General features: G+C 41.8%; 1 protein-coding gene across 2 annotated transcripts in view; it reads left to right on the top strand.

Moving 5' to 3' along the window:
- The window catches only part of KIF13B (kinesin family member 13B), a 139,741-nt gene that overhangs the window by 65,222 nt on the left and 53,201 nt on the right, over positions 1 to 21,318 (top strand). For both annotated transcript variants that reach the window (XM_045535586.1, XM_045535585.1), the window contains exons 11-19: positions 4,573 to 4,785; positions 6,138 to 6,248; positions 9,484 to 9,618; positions 12,813 to 12,943; positions 15,280 to 15,366; positions 16,865 to 17,055; positions 17,555 to 17,765; positions 18,791 to 18,953; positions 20,328 to 20,474. In XM_045535586.1, coding sequence (XP_045391542.1) covers positions 4,573 to 4,785; positions 6,138 to 6,248; positions 9,484 to 9,618; positions 12,813 to 12,943; positions 15,280 to 15,366; positions 16,865 to 17,055; positions 17,555 to 17,765; positions 18,791 to 18,953; positions 20,328 to 20,474 — 1,389 coding nt within the window. The remainder of the gene's footprint in view (positions 1 to 4,572; positions 4,786 to 6,137; positions 6,249 to 9,483; positions 9,619 to 12,812; positions 12,944 to 15,279; positions 15,367 to 16,864; positions 17,056 to 17,554; positions 17,766 to 18,790; positions 18,954 to 20,327; positions 20,475 to 21,318) is intronic.

Below are 21,318 nucleotides of genomic sequence, written 5' to 3'. Positions count from 1 at the left end.
GGCAACATAGTGAGACCCCATCTCTACAAAAACAAATAAGCTGGGTGTGGTGGTGCACACCTGTAGTCCCAGCTACTCGGGAGGCTGAGGCAGGAGAATCACCTGAGCCCAGGAGTTTAAGGCTGCAGTGAGCTATGATCACACCTGCACTCTAGCCTGGGCAACAGTGAGACCCTGTCTCTTTAAAAAAAAAAAAAAAAAAGTTAACCAGGGGTGTCCCGGTTGTGGGATGAGGCAATGGTACAGGGCTAATGAATGGCAGAATCAAGACTGGCATTCAGGGCTGACTTCTCTGCCCCCCTGTTTTTGCCAGTGCTTTGCTCTTCTTATCAAAGGTTACCTTGGCATTAGAAGGAGACTCACTGGATGTTTACCAGTCTTTGATAGAAAGTAATGAAAAACAACTATTCCTAGTTCTTAAAGAATGAAACCAAAAAGGGCTTTTAAAAAGCTCCCTTTATTTTCTGTGTAGTTAATTTAGGTTATAATCGCAACTTCCACGTGTTAATCCTTAGGTTAAAAAATACATCAAGTATTTGCTGGGTATTTGTCATTTTTTTCCTCAAAAACTTGTCTGACCCTTTTTATATCATCTTTGGCTTTTGCAGCAAGGTCATACACAGGGGCATTTTTTGCAAAACATATTCCAGAGCTTACACAGGTTTCCCAGAGGCCGCTCCAAATCCACGGCAGTGCAGCTCATTCTCCTTTGAAGTGGGTTTTGGTCCCTATTGCTTTTTCCTCCTTTAATTCTTCGTCTAACTCTCCCTGTTCCGTGTTCAACGTGGGTATGATTCTCCTGTTCCCCAGCATAATTTCCATTGAACTCATAAATGGACTCATCTTTCATAACACTTGCAATTTCTTTTTACAAGGTTTTTTTTTGGTATTATTTGCATTATAATCGTGTTGTGCTCTTGATGTTTGCAGCATCCAAGAGTGAGAGAAACTTTGGCTGTTCTTGGTGTTTGGTTGGGGTTGGAAGTGGGCGCTCTTCTCCCCGGGAGGAGACAGCAGGCGTCACACGAGGGAGGTTCAGTGGGTCAGTGGAGAACGATTTCGTATTGAGATGATGTTTGCTTCCCTGTAGAACCTTCTAAAGGTGGGCCTCTTAACATCAAGTAACTTCTTTCCGGTAATGAGTGCTCCGGTCATGAATACCTCTCAAATTCCTCCGCTCTCGTCATTCTTACTGCCACCTCCCTAACGAAGGCGCTTTCCTCTCTTGCCTGGGTGACAGACACTTCCCTCGAGCTTTCTTAGTTTATTCTCCATGGTTAGGTTGTGACATCTTTCTAAATTAATATTCTTACCCTTAAGTGTCTTCAATGACTGTCCACAGGCCCTTAGGATAAAGTCTAAATTCTTTAACAATGTAACTTACAAGGCCCTCCATAATCTGACCCCTCCTTTTTCTTGTGCATCTTTTGCTTCTTGGTGCTATAAATCCTGGCTAAGTGACGGGTGCTGTCATACTTCTAGGATTTCACTTCTACTCTGTTTGGAACATTCTTCCCCCCTCCCCTCTCTTCAATCCCTCCTTCCTGTGTCTCCCCTTCCTTTACCTGGGTAGTGCTTATTTATCTTTAGGTCTCAAATGTCACTTTCTCTGGGTGTCTCCCTAACCTTTTAAGAATCGGCTCTCAGCTCTATCTTTGCTTTCCCAGACCGTATTGTATTTATCCCTACTTTAGTTCTTATCGTATAGCATTTGCTCTTCGGCATCTCCCACTAGGTAGTCAGCTCCATGAAGAGTTGAAAGAAGGAATAATTTCGGCTCTGCTCTGAACCAGCACTCTGTCTGACCTTTGATACGTCAGCCTTCCTGGGTCTCAATTTCTCATCTGTGGAATGAAATAATTTGATTACGTGACTTTGAAGAGTCCTTTCAGCCTTTAAGAATTCCGACTTTCAAAATTAAATTTCTTTCCGACGTCCATTTAATTTGCAGTTGCTACATTTGAAACAAAGCTCGTCTGATTTGCCTAATTAAACAATTAAAGAGTAAACAAGAAACTTTATACTTTCTCCTTGAATGAGTGCCAGTTCTTTTGTTGCTATTTCCTTTTTGCTGAAGGCAAGGGGCCATTTTTTAACATAAGTATATTGTTGCTCCATGAATAAGGGCTTTTAAAATACCAGGCACTTGTTGTTTGCCAGGTTTCCTTTTCTCAGCATAAATTGAAGCACAATATACACGCTTTTCTCCTCTGGTGGTTATTGTTCTAGATCCCCTTTCACCCAATAGCGTTTGCCGCTCCTGTGGGCTGACAGTGTGCAGCAGCTCTGGAAGGGCAGCATGGTGCTGCTAGGGAACTGAATTGCAGCGTGAGACTTAATTCCTGCAGTCTTTTCATATCACATTTAAATTTCCTCAGGGTGCATGGGACTCTTCATGACATTTTTCTGAAAGTGGCCAAATCCGAGGCACCAGGTATTTGAGATGAGTGTCTGGAAGTGAAGAGGGAAGCAAGCAGTCGTGGCTTTTGCCCCCTGAAGTCCAAATTAGTTCTATTTCCTGCCTTGTCAGGCATTAAAGTGTATTTGCTTCAACAATATAATGTTGAAGAAATTATGTATTCTTTGGAAAACCAGACTTTCAGAAATGGCTGGATGAGCAGACGTGTTGTCTGTGATTTTATGGAACTGTTAGCAATGCCTGGGGAATTATTTTGTTCCTGATGCTAGAACAAAATAATTTGGAAAGATGTCAGGTCCCCTTACTTAATCCTCAGGTCTGAACTGTCTCGGTGTTACCAAGTACGTATTGTGGACAGCAGGGAAGGAGTGGAAATCATTGGACTTGAAGGCAGAATACAGCGGGGCTAGAACATCGTTCAACTTACTGGAGTTCTGGAGTTTTAGGCAGACTGCAGTATTTAGCCTCCTTTGACAGAACAAACCTGTTTTCTCATCAGTAAAATGGGGCTACTAATACAAAAGGCTGAGTACTAAGTAAAGTGTATGCACAAAGATTGTGTAAATCAGATTGCTCTAACAAATTTTGTAATAGATATATTAAGATTGGGAAAACTTTATATATTCAAAAGTAAGAATTTTCTGTAGGTTAGTGCCCAAAAGCAGACTTAGCTTTCTCATGCTCTAATTTCCTGTTGCTTCCCCATTATTCTCTCTAATCTTGAGAATCTGTCATTCAGTGATACTCTGTTACTGAAAGAGGGTGTTCAATTCATTTGTTTTTTTGGATAAATCTTCTCAGCCTGGAATGATGTCTTAGTGTGTGAGTAGTTACCTATTGCCTGTAGCGGATCATCCCCGGACCGTAACAGCTGGAAACAACCATCGTTCATTGTCTCGCGGTTTCCCTAGGTCGGGATGCCGGGTGCAGCTTGACTAAGTGGTTCTGGCTGGGTCTCTCGGTGCTGCAGCTGAAGTGTCAGCTGGGGCTGCTCTCCCGGCAAGGCTCATCGCGGGGTGGTCTGCTAACTTGCGTGGTTGTTGGCGGCTCTAGATAGATCTGCTTCCAAACCCACTCCTGTGACTCTCCTAGGGCCACCTCATCTCGTGGCAGCTGGTTTCCCCCAGAGCGAGAGGAATCAGCCAAGACGGAAACCGCTATCTTCTTTTAATCTACTCTTAGAAGCGACATTGTTTTCTGTTCATTAGAGGCCGATAGCAAGTCCTGGCCGCACTCAAGGCAAGAAGATGGTACTAGGGTCCGAGCGCCAGAAGGCGGGATGGCTGGGCCGTCACAGGCTGCCTGCGGGGTGGACCACACAGAGCCTAATTTGTGTGGGCAGCCCAGTGGGTAGCTTGATGTCCCAAGTCTAGATTTGTAATTCTGAGTTGTACGTCATTTTTACTGTTCTCAAATGAAGGCAGGTTTTTCCATTGTTGGAAGCGAGTTCTAGAGCCGTTTCACTGCACTTACCAGTTTGAGTAGAACGTAGAAGATGCGTCTCTCTTCCCAGTACCCTGGTCTGAACCGTGGGAGCAGTTGTGTAGAACATGAAACCTGTCTGAGTAGTTTCCGAAGTACTATCCGAGGGAAGAAAATGAAGTTCCTTCACATTTCTTGTCTCGTAAGGCTATAATCGCACCTTATGTTTCAAAAGCTTTACTAGGTGTCTGAGAGCTTGTAACAGCAGCTGAGCCGTGACTTAGGCTTAACAGAGACTCCCAAGTACACAGTGTTGTGGAGGAGGTTTAAGTAATCACTCCTCGGTCAGGTGTCGATTAACACCATCCTCGTTCCCTGAAGGAAGGTGTTGGGCATTTAAGGAAATCCATTTTACTCTCGTATGGTATCATTGCCTGTTTAAGAGGACAAATGGACTTAGAATTAATTTTTATTAAATTGAAATAAATGTAGGCTTCGTTGCATTTCCCTGTCCTTTCTCAAAAACCAAAGCTCCCGTCCTTTTTTTATTTTTAGAAAAGTAGCTTGGCAGAGAAGACACAGCGCAGGACTGGAGTCAGCATACCTGCATTTTAGCTTTGTCACTAAACGTGTTTGACCTGGGGAAGTTGATTCGCCTTTTCTGACTTCACTTCCTCATACGACGGCTTCTTCCAACTTTAAAATGCTACTCGATTTCCTTCCTCCTGCAGGACAGTCTCGGAGGCAACAGCAAGACAGCCATGGTAGCTGCCGTGAGCCCGGCAGCTGACAACTACGATGAAACCCTCTCAACCCTGCGCTACGCGGACCGAGCCAAGCACATCGTTAACCATGCCGTGGTGAACGAGGATCCGAACGCGCGGATTATCCGGGATCTCCGTGAAGAAGTGGAGAAACTCCGAGAGCAGCTGACCAAAGCAGAGGTACGATGCGCAGCCGGGCGGTGCTCTGGGCGTCTGGGAGGAGCTGGTCAACCCAGAACTTGAATTTTCTCTCCCTTGGCGGTAAAGGATGAGGACTCTACTTAGGATATTTGAATTTCCTATAGGAAGAGAAATTTGAGATGAGCGATAAATACAGAAGGTTGTCATTTGAAATTTAGAGATTTTTTTTTTATAGGTGTTCAAAGGATTGGATGGGAGGAAATTAACAGAATCAAGAACATGTTTCTTTGCATTTTTGTCCATTTCCATTCAGGTAGGAGACGAGAGAAGAGGTATAATAGAATAAGGGAGAGAAAGAGAGAGACACTGGAAACAAGGTGGATATAAACTAATTTAACTGCAGAAAATGGTGGAGAGCAGGATTTTTGTTGTATCTCTCCTTTATTACCTGGTGGAAGTCAGAATGCAAATCTTGAGGTCTCCCATGCCTTAATAATCCAGCTTTTTCATGTTGTGGTTAAGTATGTTCATAGAAAAAAATACTCCAACAAGAGTACCTGTGTGTTTATTGGTACTCCTTCAGCTGTCTTCTGTATATTCTATAGTGGATGGTGTTTGTTTCACTACGGAATTAGAAAACGCACACAAGTCTTACCTATAGCCAGGTGCTCTTTCTCTTGTAAAAGTGGATGAAATACCAGATCCAGGATGCCTGCTTTAATTAGTGTTTCTCTTCCCACAGTTACCCAGCACTCTGGGGCTTTTTCCCAGGGCTTTCTTTCTTGTACTGGTTTTCTGATAGTAACTCAGTAAAATACATGGTCAAAATGGTTATCTCGATCGTATTTTTTCCTGTTGAGTTTTATCCTGGTTTTACAGTGGTAATGTTACAGTTCATCAAGGTTCTTTGAATTTTGTTTCTGTCTCTGTGGTATCAGTAGCTCCATCCAATTTGTAGCATGTATACATTTAGTCTACACATGCGTGAATAAATTCCTGAAGTCATCAATAAAGACTAGGATGAGCCATATCTATATATAACTATCTAGATATATAACTTATTGGGATTTAAAAAATAAACCCTTAGTTGCTTTATGTTTGTATATCCCTAAATGTGCTTAGATCTTAACAATAGATTGGAGGAAAAGGAAAAAGTTTGAAAATCTTCCCCTCAAACATGCGTTGTATAACTGATGAGTTTGTGGTTCTCAGCAGCAGTCTGGGTGCTGGGATCAGTGTGGGGCCATCGTTATGTTTTAGGTGGATCTGAGACCTGGGCATGTCTTACAGCTGACAGGACGCAGATTGTTACTCTTGTCCTTTTAGAGGTGGCTAATTCTTTCTTCAGAGCATCGTCCAGACATTTCATGAAGTAAACATTTTGCTTGTAGGCAATGAAATCTCCAGAGCTAAAGGACCGGCTGGAAGAATCTGAAAAGCTAATTCAGGAAATGACTGTGACCTGGGAGGAGAAATTAAGGAAGACGGAGGAAATCGCACAGGTTTGTGTTTTCTGGCTGATTACAGGCATTGAAGCTCATGGCAATTTGGGGATGGAGGTGCTGTTTCTGGTTCCTTTCTTATTTTTAGCTTTGCTGATGGCAAATCTAGCCCCATTAGTAGGAATCAAAATCCACGAGAATCTGTACTTTGCAAAATTAATTTGAAGGATAAACAGGGTAGAATTGCAATTGATTTTTACGTAAAAAATATTTTTTTAGTGTCAGCAATCTTTAAAAAAAATTTTGTAGGATGGTACTATTACTTGGCATAAAGTGGATGTTATATTAGTGCAGACTGGGATTAAATTCAATTTTAAAAACATTTTTATTATGGACATTTTCAAAATAGAGAACAATTAGAGTATAATAAATATACAGATACCTGTCACCCGGTTTCGTTAAAGATCGACACATGGCCGGTCTTATTTTATCTGAATCCCTGCATTGGCTTATCTTAAAATATACCCCCCCAAATTACAGAGAGGAAAACACATCAGTGTATAAATTATTTCTCATCACATGTATCAGGTTATATTTCTTATAAATTATCAGTCATTGTAATATTAATAATGGTCCAATTTGGGACTACTCTGAGCCGTTTTGAGCTACTCCAAAAGTAAACATTCAATGCAATAGCAACTCAATAGAGCGGATGCAAAGCAATGTAGGTCTAACAGCACTTGGGGAACTTGGCTTTGGTGTCTTTTCTCTTCCTCTCTCAGGTGTCCCTCCGCAGGGCACTCACTGCCCATTTTATCCAATGCCACCTTCTGTGCCTTGCCTTCCCAAGCCCCCAGGCTGTATGCTGCTGGAATTCTTCCCTCTCTCATTGAAAAAACCTGATCGCTTACTTCTGCCCATTCCAAACTGCCATTTTCCAAAATGTGTTTCAGACAGTATAGCCACAAATGTTAATAAACCTGGGGAAGGAATGGTCCATGGTCAGACAAATTTTGGAAATTCTGGGTAAATGGAGTTCAGTGAATTTTTTTTGAAGGAATTCTCGCATCATTCTGGGGCTACTGCAGGTCAGCCCGGCTCTCCGTAGGTGCCCTGCGCACCTCCCCGTAGTGTGCCGGCCCTTGGGGATCACGCCCGCCGTGGCGTCCCCACGCGGCCTGTCTGCACCCTTTGACCTTTAACCCGTGCAGTACTTTACTGTGGTTTAATTGTCCTTGTATAGTTTTAGTCCCTAATGAGTTGGTAAAGTTCTCAAGAAAAAAAGACATATATTGTTAGTGTTTTTAGGTGTATGCTCAATAATATTTTTGAATAAACAAACAGAACTCGAGATGACTGTTTTCCAACTCCAGAACCCTATCTACTATACCCAATTGTCTCAGTTTTAAAAGTTCTCATTAAGAAATGCACACTGAGGTGAAATATAAACCTTGAGTTAGATCAGGGGTAGACAGTGCCCCTAAACCAGATCCATCACTTGTTTTTGTAAATAAAGTTTTATGGGAGCACAGCTGTGCTCATTTGTGTTATCTGTGGCTTCATCAGCAAAATCGAATAGACAGAGGCCACATAGCCCACAAAGACTAAATATTTACTATCTGACATTTTGTAGAAAAAGTTAACCAATCCCTGATACCAGAAGCAGTATTTGACATATCAGTAAATGTAATTATATCTTATCATATAATACTTATCAACTGTCTGAGCTGATTCCTAGATGTTGCAAACATTTGTGCTTTCTTAAAGGATTTAAAACTTTAAAATTTTTGGTGGCAAATGGAATGATCAATTGACAGTTTTCCATCATTATACCTTTTTTTTGTCTTAGACAAAAATTTTGTGGTGTTTTTACCACTATAAAATCTGAAGTGACAAAAATATGTAGGGAAGTAGCATAAATCAGTAGTTTGCTAACAGTGATAACTCACACAAAGGTGTATTAGAATTACTTTCCTTATTTTATGGACATGGTTCTTTATGAAGGATAATCACTTCTTGGAATTGAGTGCAGAAAACTCTAATGTCTAGTGTTAAGCTACTCAAAACTTCTGAAAGAACTCTGTAGTTCTTTTGTTAGAAGAGATACTTGGTTCAAAGACTCAGGGCCAAAATATCCTCTTTCCAATTTAGTAATAGTGTATTTCTCAGCGGAATGTATTGGCTGAGTTGCACTGGCCATACAAATTAGGATCATATGCCTCAAAAGAGCAAAATTCTTACTTTATTTTGATTATGCTGCAGACTTACTCTGTGGTCCTAGTTAAATAACTTACTTTGTCTTTCCCCAGAATCAAAGATCATAGGTGACTGTGACCAATGACTCCTTGCTCTTTACCCATAGTCAGAGACGTCCTATTTCACCCCGATTCTGCATCGGGTTTCGAGATCCATGTGTATCCTTTTATGTACATACATTTTTGTGTGTCCTGTGGTTTCAGAGGCAGGCAGGACAAAAAAGGAAAGGCTCATATTCTTATGAAAATAGTGCTTGAGTGCATATGCAGATTTTCAATAAATTCACAGCACTGATGTTTTGAGTGCTTACTTACCGTGCGTCCTGCACTGTGCCGGGTGCCGGAAACACAACGCTGAATAGGACAGGATACCCCACGGCCACACAGCTTACAGTTGGTGTGGGGGAAATGGTCACGTGAACAGACAGTTACCAAATAGGAGAACAAGTCTGCTCCAGAGAGAAGCAAGAGGGTATAAAATCCCTTAAGCTAAAGAGAGCAAGGAGAACATTCTTAGTGCTTGCAGGGACCTAAAACATGTTCCTTGGAACTGCAGTGCAGGGTTTGAAAGTAGGAGTCACTAGACATGAAGCCGAAGGGGAAATGGGCCGGGCTGCAGGGCCTTCTGAACTTTACTGGGGGAGTTTGGCCTCTGTCCTGGCTGGGGAGTCACTGAAGTTGCCAGGCAGGAGAGAGAATTGAAAACCGCCAAGGGCACGCACATTTGCTCATATATCCAGAGTCAAGTGAGATGATGACTTCAAGATGTCAGATATTTTCAAGAACAAAAATTGAGAACTTACTAGTGTACTTGGTTGCTATTTGTAATGGGTTTTATTTTTCAGAATAAAATTTGAATTAACCAAAAACAATTTTATATAGTTTAGAAAGAAGAGAAAAATGCCATAATCTATAATGCCACATCCTAAGATAGCATATTTGAACTATAAAGCTATCTAGTAATTATTCTGACATTGTAAGATCTTTTATATCTTGCTGCCTCAATAGCTGTGGAATTAACTTCTCTAATGCATTTACAGGAGAGGCAGAAACAGCTCGAGAGCCTTGGAATATCTCTGCAGTCTTCCGGAATCAAAGTTGGGGATGACAAGTGTTTCCTTGTGAACCTGAACGCTGACCCCGCGTTGAACGAACTCCTGGTGTACTATCTGAAGGTGAGGTCACGTGCCCTGCTGCTAGCTCCCTGCTGTGAAGTAGAATAATATTTCACAGTACTTTTTTAAACTCGAGGAGCCATGCTTATTAAAAAAAACCAGTTAGCAAATAGTTTTCATTTGAATAATCTGGAAAGGAGAACAGTCGTGGGTTTCTGGGCACAGTTTCCCTTTTTAGTCTTTGGGTGATGTCATCCAACCTAGTGATATAAAAAGCGATATTCTGATATTGCTTTCAACAAGTTAAATAGCTCACCTACCATTATGTAATGTGATTTGTACTGGGGAATTAAGTAGATTACTTTAAACCTTAAAGGATGACTTTTGAGACTAAGTGATTCGTATAGTCAGTAGACTAAAGCTTTTGTCGTTTACGTGAAGCGTGTCTTTTTGTGACCAGTTTGTTAGCTCATAAGAGGAAATGTTTAAAGAAAGTAAAGTTCTTAGTACCACTTGATATGAAATTTAAATTTCTAGTACTCTTAGGAAAATAAAAAAATTGGATTATCAACCTGTTAAAAAAAGGGGAGAGTAGGTCATTTGGAGACTGAGAGGGTCAGAGCATGGAACAGAAGAAAAGGCAAATATTGGTACATGTTGAAATCTATAAATCATGGGACATATTGGGGAGATAAGAGACAACTTTTAGAATAAGCATGAGCCCTGAGACGCTGCATAAACTATGCGGAATGCTCCAAATGGACTTTCAGACTCTAACATGCAGTTAACAAACACTGGGACGTGGTGTCTTTCCCCTTATATATGTGGATTTAACTCATGTGACTAGGAAAGTAAAGCTAATGAGTTAATCAAGTTGGAAACAGCTTTAAGATTAGAGAGTCATGTGATTTCATGTCCAAAAAGACTCAAGAATTCATGACACGGCTAGTTTCAGTTTTTATCAAGATATCCTGGATGAGTTGCTTTGTGTCATTTTGATAAGGCCCCTCTGTTGATCAGGGTCTTATACCGTGTTTTGTAACGCTGTGAGTTATGCTGGGTCTTTAGTATATACTGTAAGTGTGCGTGTCCCAGATACTATGGTCTAGCAGGAGCAACACTGCAGTAGGAGGGAGGTGACCTGTTTTTCTGGTCCACGGCCAAGCCCTCTCCCAGTGCAGTCTGTAGGTTCTTCCTGTGTAAATGGGTGGAAGTTGTCTCTGGCTACCTCACCGGGTTCCTGTTAGGATTGGATAGATGGAAACGCTTCATAAACAGAAGCACTACACAAACATAAAACATCGCACATTGCACTTTCTCGTTTGATGCCCTATGTGGGACCTTATATGCCTATTGCCTATTAAAAAATGATGGATCATCATATCACTTTATTGCGCTTCTAAACAGTGTTGGTAGGATTTTGAGTTACAGTGTCAGCCAGGGATACTCACATGCCAGGGAGGTGCAGTGTTAGAACAGGACTTACGTATCTTGTCCTTTTCACTTCTCAGAACTAGGAGTTCTTTTTCGTTCTGATGTAATGTAGTTCAAATTGGAACACACAGACACACACACCAAGAAAAACCCTGATTCATATCTGTTCTTGACTAAAAATTAAACAAAGAAACTATTTACAGATTTTTGGAGCGTAGTCAAAGTATTTCTGGTCATCTCGCGTGGAGGTGTTTGGGTTCTGTTTGAGGCTGTGTGGTCAACTCTCTTGGCAGAGTTGGAGGCAGTGTGGATTTCTCAACTGCCCGAGCTAACCCCATGACAAAGATATATTCATGACAAAGCACATTCAGAAGGATGATCTTAGTCCAAGAACAGTTTTTGCTTCAGTAAAGTGATACCATGATGTGGGTTGAAGGAATTTGGAGGCTGAGCGTTTTTTATTTCTTTGTCTTCAAATTCTGAAGTTAATTTATTAACAGATGCTAGGCAGGTGATGCCACATCTCTGATGACTTCCACCCCATCTGTAAATGAAGGTCCTGGATTAAAACATCTCTGAAGTTCCTTTCTAATTCCAAGTGGTGTGGTTCTCTTACTTTTCCAGAACATAACCCTGGAACCCTTGGGACTAACACGCTTCAGACTCATGTACCCAGGTATCACATAAACACACTGAGGTGCTGTCCCTGTTTTTAGCTTTATTTTGTTTTCATTACATGCTACCTTCACAGCATTTAGGTACTCATTAGATAATCCTCTATACCGACCTATGATGTTTCTTTTTTTTTATTTCCTCATTGGTATTTTTATTGTACTTACAGCACAATAGGAAGAGTTTATCTTTACATTTTTACATGGCCTGTAAATCTTACATGGTTTATGATTGTCTTACGTGTTAGAAGAAAAATATTTCAGACCCATGAAAGTTTTATGAAATTCAAATTGCAGTGTTCATAAATAAAAATTTATTGGAATGTAGCCACACTTACTCACTTATGCGTTCTCTGCTTTTGCACAAGGGCAGAGTTGAGTACTTGCATGTGACTCACAAAGCCTAAAGTATTTAATATCTGATGCCTAATGTAGCTGTGTGAAAAGAGAAGGTGGCCTGGGAACACATCCTAGTTCATATTGACATTTAATCATGCACAGGCAGTCAAATATTGACATGCATAAGAGAGAGCTCAATTTTTACGGTGCCAATTTTGTTCATTAAGGGTAGGTGAGTTACCTCCCAAAAAGACAGGCTTAGAGAGCTGAGTAGTTGGGGGTCCAAGGTAAGAACATATCTGTTACATCTTTTATGAGGCTGGGGGAGACCATAAAATTCATGAAATAGTTTTTATCTTTTCAAACTCTTTATATTTGAATTGCTCTTATCTTTGTAGCTGACTCATTTTGTTTGAGACCAGGTAAGTGATGTGCAACTTAAGTAAATGGAGTTTTTAGACCAATATTTTTGGTTCATCATTGACACATGGCTTATGCTCTGAGAATAGTATAAAATACTTGGAATGAAGATTGTAATGGAAAATAATGAATGCATATGGACATGAATATAAAATGATAGCTTTAAGTTTAAAAGGTATAACTCAACTGAGTATATTATTTCTTATCAGAAACTATGAATTATAGAATGAACTTCAGAGAAGGCCCAGGACTCCCCTTACCATTCCATTTCCTCCTTAATAATCTTTTAGCTAAGATAATAGATTAATAAATGAGGGCTCAGTGTAGGTGACTTCAGTTTGTGTACATGTAAGAACACAATATTAATCAGTGAATTTGATTCTTTCTTAGGAACATACATTGATAGGGTCAGCAAATTCCCAAGATATCCAACTGTGTGGAATGGGAATTCTTCCAGAACATTGTATTATCGACATCACACCCGAAGGCCAGGTTATGCTAACTCCCCAGAAGAATACCAGGTAACGTACTTGAACTAGCGTTACTGTCACAGCAGTTTTTAGGAGGAAGAAAGTGCACTCCTGGTGGGCAGCGTGAGGGACATTTGGCCTTCGTTAGCTTTTATTTTTCAGTTTACTTAATTAAGATATCCAGTTAGTTGTATTAGACTTTTCAGTATCTCCCACACCCATCCCTCCTCCTCTGTATCCACAACCACGGATCCTCTGCCGATGCCCTAAACTTCTTCCTGGCCCACTCACCGCACCCCAGAAGACTGACTTCTGCTTTTGGTGGAAAATCCCTTCCACCCCTCCTGCGTACCTCCTGCTCCTGTGCACCTGCCGTGCCTGTGGCTGCCAGCTCCCACCTGCCCCGTAAGGACAGGCTCTGCCACTGTCTACTTTAGCAGGTCCCTGTTGGTCTGGATGAGGTGGCCTCGGTGTGTGTTAATGTCATACCCCACACGCTCTGTGCTTCCTGTGCCATGAGTGCTTCCTGTGTGTCCTTGTCAGCTGTTACCCCGTTGCACCGTGGGCTCCCTGAGCTCAAGCACCTTTCTCTTTAGTTCTCTGTCTGTAGCAGGTGACAAGACTAGCACATAGGTACTCGGTAAGCCATGAATGAAGAGACGTCACATTTTATAGACGACGTGTTTGTCACTTTGTTTCCTTCCGTTGTGAAGCTGTATCCCCTGTGATAGCACTGGACGTGGAACAGTCTGTAACTGTTACAGACGATGGTAACTGAATTATGTTGATCTGTTTCATGATGTGATATCAAAAATTAATATCATCGCTGATTTCCTCCATAAAGTCTTTTATGTTGGGAAGCTGTCAAGCTTCTGGGGAGGGATCCAGTGAGAAAGAGAAAAGCAGCACACGCCGGCCCGGCCCTCGTGCCGTCCTCTGATGAGGCCGTAAGTCGTCGCACACGCGGCCACCTCAGGCGAGGGCGCTCTGAGACGGTGGTACCTAAGACAGAGCAGGCCAGTCGTCACTGCATTTAAGCACGGGTGGAAACATGGTCACTGTGCCACCCACAGGATACCAGCCGCCTCTCCTGGTGGCCGTGAGTGACCGCTGCCTCTACCAGTTACAGCATGATTCTCCTGCCGGTGCTCTCCACCCCGTAGATAAGTTATCTGAAACACCTCTGCGTCTTCCTCGCCTCTCTCAGCCTTCAGAGAATCGAAGAGAGTTAGGACCTTGCTCCGAGTTAGGCTTTGGCTTGAGGGAATGCTGTGGCTGCCTTGACCTTCTGTCCGGACCACAAGAACTTTCTCCATATCAGCAATACGGCTGCTTCACTCTCTCATCATTCATATGTTCACCGAAGCAGCGCTGTTGATTTCCCCCGAGAGCTTTTCCTTTGCATTCGTAGCTCGGCTGTTTGGCAGAAGGGGCCCAGCTTTCAGCCCGTCTTGACTTCCAGCATGCCTTCCTCCCGAACCTTAACTGCGAATGCCATGCCTGACTCTTCCTTTCACTCTAACACTTAGAAGTTATTGTAGTTATTCACTGGCCTGGTTTCCATACGGTTGTGTCTCAGGGAACAGGGAGGCCTGGGAAGCGGGAGGAGAGGATGGAGTGGCCGGCAGTGGAGCAGTCAGAAAGCACACCACATTTATTGATTAAGTCCACCATCTTATACTGGTGTGGTTCAGGGCACCTCAAAACAATTACAATAGTAGCATCAAAGGTCACTGATCACAGATCACCATACAGATATAATAAAAAAAGTTTGACATATTGTGAGAATTACCAAAATGTGACAGAGACACAGAGTGAACACATGCTGTTGGAAAAATGGTGCCAATAGACTTGTTCGACACAGGGTAGCTACAAAGCTTCAATTTGTAAAAAGTGGAGTTTATGACTGGGTGGGGTGGCTCACGCCTGTAATCCTAGCACTCTGGGAGGCCAAGGTGGGAGGATCACTTGAGGTTTGGAGTTGGAGACCAGCCTAAGCAAGAGCAAGACCCCGTCTCTACTAAAAATAGAAAAATTAGCCATCATGGCACGAGCCTGTAGTCCCAGCTACATGGGAGGCTGAGGCAGGAGGATCGCTTGAGCCCAGGAGTTTGAGGTTGCCGTGAGCTAAGCTGACACCACGACACTCTACACTGCAAAGTACGGTAAAGTGAAGCACAATAAAATGACGTATGTTTGTACTTAGTACCATAAACATTTTAGGTAAATCAGCAAAGAAGTAAATACAAATATGAAAATTCACCAAGGGCAGATTTTGTTTTGGGGAATTAATTATTTTGTTTTTCCTAGTAACTAGATCTTTATAGTATTAGAAAATTAAAGTAGAAGAAATGATGCTATAATCATTTGATCTCTTCTCCCTACAGAACGTTTGTAAATGGGTCTCCTGTCTCTAGCCTGACACAGCTGCACCACGGGGACAGGATATTATGGGGGAACAACCATTTCTTCAGGTATGACGTTGTTCGTGTCCCATAAAGAGGGATAGTATTGAAGGTTATGCTCTGAAATAGAGATGTATATTAAAAGTAAACACAATAAAAATTATACACTATTTTTGTGTATATATATTTGATACATGCATATTATAGATGCGTGGTGTTCATTATTTACATCTGGTCTGAACCCTAAGGATATATGAGCAGCACACTCAGGAAAAATACTGGGTTTCACATTTTTTCCTTTTTATTTCCCACTGGAAGATGATTGTTTTGCCATCTAGTATAAGAATTCATTATTTTTTTTCTGACGTGTTCATCTTTTTATTTGTTTATTTTTTTCTGAAAAATAGTCGTGATTTTAGTTTCCTTATCTGTAAAATAAAGTTGGTATTTCTTTGTAGGAATGCTTTCAGCTCCAGTAGTGGCAAATTTGACGTAGTGGTTTAAACAGATTGTTTATTTCCCTGACAGAAGTAGAAATCTGAAAGAAGATGGTTGTTAATATGGGCTAAGCCTCTCAAAAATGTCATGGCTATAGTCTGGTCACTGTCATGGCATTTCCCTGTGGCCTAAAGATGGCCATGCCAGTCCAGCCATCAGAGCGGCATTCAGGCACAAGAATTGAAAGCGAGACCATGGTGGCCATGCCAGCCCTGACTGTTCTGTTGGTCAGAAGGAGCAGAACAATCTTGCACTTCTGTCTGCTTTGCTAGGATTCACCTCTTAGCTGCAGGAGAGATTGAGAAAGAAAGTTTGTTCCCTGGGCTGCACACGTTGGTTCCTAGCAAACTGGTGTTGTGCTGGCAGGGACAGGCAGGCTAGATATTGTATGAAAGTAAAATCCTGGTCTCCTCTTCTTCCTGTCAGTGGTCAATGTGCTTCAGATGTCACACTGACATTTCCTATAGCTAATAGGGGTCCTTTGCTGGGGGCCGGTTGGTATTTTGGTTATTGAGAAGAGTGAGGTGGGTACAAAGAGCATGGAGAATTTTTTTCCTTCCCAAACTAAATCTAGTGTAAATTGCTTGCCTTAGTGTTCAAACCTGCATAGTTTGGATGAAGTTGATTTCCAGCTTTTATCTTTCAACTTGTACGAATTTTGTGTATCTCCGTTGTTTCACTCAATTTCTCCAGGGAATATGAACGTTCCCATGTTCACATCTTTTCTCATGATGCTCCCTCTGCCCATACTTTCTGCTTTATCCTTTAAGACGTGGCTCAAATGATTTCCTCTCTACTTGCCTTCATTAGTTTACTGCAAAATGGTACTTCGACTTTCCTTAGCACCTGGCTTGCGAGAGTCGTGTGGCCTGATGTCACGCTTTCTGTTGTAATCGTGTGAGCCTGGGAGTGTTCTTCTCCTGCAGAATAAACTGCCCAAGTACAGTAATTGCCTTGTGCTTACATGGTATCCTCTTGGCTTCTAGCAAATGCCAGGATTTAATGAATGGAATGGATAAGTGCCTATCTAGATTTTAAAAAATAATACTCTTTTTTTTCCCCCCTCAAGACTCAATTTGCCTAAAAAGAAAAAGAAAGCAGAGCGAGAGGATGAGGACCAGGACAGCTCCATGAAGAACGACAGCAGTTCCGAGCAGCTGGATGTGGATGGAGACTCGTCCAGCGAGGTGTCCAGCGAAATCAACTTCAATTACGAATATGCCCAGATGGAGGTGACCATGAAGGCCCTGGGCAGTAACGGTGAGAAATCCGTTGTGCGTTTGAGAATCTCTTAAAGTTGGTAGAGTGCTAAAAACTTTCACGATGGGGACCTTTTAAATGTTAGCAGAAAAGACAATCTTTCTGTTGTTGTTCTTTGTATTATTTTGTCTCTTTGGGTTTATTTATAAAGACTTTCTTTCTGCCTCGATGTACAATCAACTCACTTTGTTCTCATTGATAGAATTTCTCTGGTTTGAAACTTGACTGGCTTATGATTACAAAGTATTCCCGGAGGATTGACCACATCTTAGGTTATGTGTAAAACATATCATAGATATGATAATATCCAGCTGAGGATAGGTTAACCACGTAAGTAATTGGAAGTAAGGAAAGTGAAGTTTACTCCAGATTGTCTTTAATGGTGTTAGTTATGTGGTACGGTAAGGATGACAAACAGCATAACCATAGAGAACAGCATTTGAAGTTTACTGTATCCTACCTTTTGTTCATTATCTTTTTTTTTAACAATCGTGTTTAGATCCAATGCAGTCAATACTGAGTAGCCTGGAACAGCAGCACGAAGAGGAAAAGCGGTCTGCGCTGGAGCGCCAGAGGCTCATGTACGAACACGAGCTGGAGCAGCTCCGGAGGCGGCTGTCTCCCGAGAAGCAGAACTGCCGGAGCGGGGACAGGTTTTCCCTGCACTCGCCCAGCGCCCAGCAGCGCCTGCGGCAGTGGGCGGAGGAGAGGTAGGCGACACAGGAGGTCACGGCACAGCTCACGTTAGCCGCCTTTGACGCTGGAGGGAAGGTACCGAATGGGAACATTGAGACGGTTCATGGCAAAGCATTATATTAAAAGAGAATGATGGCTGGGCGTGTGGCCCACACCTGTCATCCCAGTGCTTTGGGAGGCTGAGGCAGGAGGATCACTTGAGCCCAGGAGTTCAAGGCTACAGTGAGCTGTGATCACACCACTGCACTCCAGCCTGGGGGACAGTGAGACCCTCTCTCTAAAAAACAAAAAAAGAGAGCATTACAGCCAAGAACCACTTTGTGTTTTTTTGTTTTTTTTTTTTCATTTTTGAAAAAATAGGAATTGCCAATTTATCTTACTTTATTTAAAGCTGCCCATGTTAGGTTTGTATGGCTTTCGGGTTTGAATAAAGAAATATACTTTATCATTGTATTATGCTTTAGGTTCTGAAGCGTGGGTAGACGCTTTAAAAAAAAAAAAAGGAAAAAAGAGAAAGTTGGTTATCTGGACTGATTAGCTGAGGTAGGTAAAGCATGGTGCTGATGAGATGCAAATTGCAAGTTTGATCTCTAATTAGCGTCGCATTAAAATGCCTATTCCGTGGTTGCAGACTGTACTTCACTAACCTCATGCTGTTCAAAGTTTGGTCTGCAGGCGGGCAGCGTCCCTGTCACCTGTGATTGATAGACCTGTAGGGTTTCAGGCCCCCGCCCCAGACCTATTGAGTCAAAATCTTGAGTGTTTCAGGATCCCCAGGTGACTTGCGTGCACAGTCAAGTTTGCAAAGCCCTACCCTTATCTGCGGGCAGCTTACCGCGTAAGTGCGTGATACGGTGCTTATGTGCAGCCGCGTACAAGCGTGTGCACTGGTAACATGTCCCCTGTGTGCACAGGCAGCTGGAAAGCTTGGTTCACCCTTTGCCCTTAACATATTATTGCCGTGCAGTTTTCTGACACGCTACTTTCTGTGTTACCTCCTTCCTACCTCCACCCTGCTTTTTTTTTTTTTTTTTTAAAGAGAAGCAACATTGAATAACAGCCTGATGAGGCTGAGGGAACAAATTGTCAAAGCCAACCTGTTGGTGCGAGAAGCTAGTTACATCGCAGAGGAACTGGATAAAAGAACAGAATATAAAGTTACCCTGCAGATTCCAGCCTCCAGCCTGGATGCCAACAGGAAGGTGAGGTTGCCCCTCATTGGCTAAAACAAAGATCTCGTCGGATAAAATGGCCTTATGTTTCCCGGGTGTGATTTAAGCCCCACGGGGTTTGCCCTCAGGTCCCTGTCTGTACCCCTGAGTCTAGATCCTTTGTCCTCCTTGCTCAAGTAGAATTTATCTCCTTTTAATTCTCTGCCTTTGTGCATATATGTTTTATCCACTGGGAGACTATCCTGTCCACCTCCCCTGGCCCTACCAATTCATTTCACTTGACTCAACTCCCTTTCTTCAAATCTGTTTAAATTATTTGAGAAGTTCTAACTTTTCAGAAAGAGACGTGGTGGTGCCCACCTGTAGTCCCAGCCACTCGGGAGGCTGAGGCAGGAGGATCACCTGAGCCCAGGAGTTTGAGGTTGCAGTGAGCTATGATGACATCACTGCACTCTACCCAGTGCGACAGAGTGAGACTCTGTCTCCAAAAAAATTCTCAAATCTTTGTTTACATTATGTATATTGTGTTTCCTTGGAAATGGTTATAGAGAAGATGTTAATGAAACATTGGTGGTTTCACGATTCTCTTAATTTCTAAGTGTACATAGCAGAACAGTTGATAAATTAAGCCAGTAAATATAAATTGATTAAATAACTGATAGATCTCTCTGGAGGAGATGCATAGGGGCATGGTTTTCCTACTTCATGGCTTTAAAAGAGTCTAAATTTTTCTACATTGAAAGTGCATTGTTTTTATAAGCTGGAAAAACTTTCATGCATGCTATTTTTAGGTGAAATTTGCATAATGTAACATTATTTGAAAGTGACCAATTCCACGGCATTTAGTGCTTTCACGGTGTTGCACGGCCACTACCTCTGTCTAGCTGTGTGCTCGTTTAATGAGTTCAAACTACGTATATTTGGAAACTGGTATCATTTGTTGCTTTAAAATGAGTAAATGGGATACTTTTCAGTTTATTCTTTTAAGCATTTCATGTTTTGTACTCTACAAAGATACCAACCATTCAAAAAAAAATTAAAAATTTGCACTTTTGAAAGGTAAAAGATAGTTTCCTCCCCAAACACCCGCAGACTTTCCTTTGCCATCTGGTGCTTAGGATTCTCTCTGTCCTTGGTACTCTGTGGTCGTATGATAGCCCGGTAAGACATTTTTATTTTGACTTTCCATTAAACATGGTCTAGCCTTTTGGGTCTTAAATTTAAATTTATATCCAGCTGCAGTCAGAATTTAAATGTAAGCTTACACTTAAGTAATCAACAGATTAAAGAATGATCACTGTTTGAGTTTTGGTTTGCCGACATTTGACTGATGGGTCTGGAATGTTCTGCTCTGACCTCCTGCATGGGTAGCCGGCCTTATTGTCACTCTTGCTGTCTTTGCAGCGAGGTTCTCTTCTCAGTGAACCTGCAATCCAGGTGAGAAGAAAAGGAAAAGGGAAGCAGATCTGGTCTTTGGAAAAACTGGACAACAGGTTATTGGATATGAGAGACCTTTATCAGGAGTGGAAAGAGTGTGAAGAAGATACCCCCGTAAGTTATTTTTTAAAAGTCATTTAACCGGTAGTCACAGAAGTACCAACCTGGAATGAGCCAAGCCATTCCAGGGGACAACTGCTCTTTTTCCAAAATTGTAATATGATACCTAGAGCAAAATTTATTTTAACCCTTTAAATTGTTTAGCAAATAAGGCATTTTAATAGCCTGATTATCTTCTTTTTCCTTCTCATTTTTGTGTTTTGGATTTCTAGCAGAGTTCTCTGCTTTGTGCGTGTGTCCCGTGCTGCTGTGGGAACCACCTTAGGGCAGAGGCCAGGCCTCCTCCCTTCCCATTTCTCAGCCCCTTTAACCTGGCATATAATAAACCTACAGTGTATGTTTTTAAATTGAACATCAGTGGGACTTTAATATTTACACTGTTAAGGACCTTTTTTTGAAGGAGCTTTGATCCTCCAGTAGGTGCCGTAGACCTACGTACTGGCTCTCTCTCCTCAAGTTGCAGGTTTGCTCATTTACGTCAGCCATGTACTTGCATGTATTTAAAATAGAAATATGTGTTATATATGTTTTTACATGATTTCAATACTGCTGGTCCTATTTCTGTAAAGTTATTTCCTTAGGCTTTTGTTTTGTAAAAATGTTTATTTTTCCAGATTGTCATCCATAAAAATGATGTCTTAGGTGACATTTTTGCTTAAAAATTTTCTCATTTTTCTTACTAAATTCCTCTATTTCCACTGAAACATAAAACAACAAAGAAAAATACAAAAAAAGCCTGCCACTCTGCTCTGAGGGGCTCACCTTTTATTAGCAGCCGTGTATCCTACGGTTTGGTAGGAACAAATAGAACAGATACGAATGACCCTCTTCCCTAAAG

The sequence above is a fragment of the Lemur catta genome, chromosome 22, assembly GCF_020740605.2.
Source record: "Lemur catta isolate mLemCat1 chromosome 22, mLemCat1.pri, whole genome shotgun sequence".
Lineage (NCBI taxonomy): Eukaryota > Metazoa > Chordata > Mammalia > Primates > Lemuridae > Lemur > Lemur catta.
This window is presented reverse-complemented; position numbering and strand designations above follow the sequence as displayed.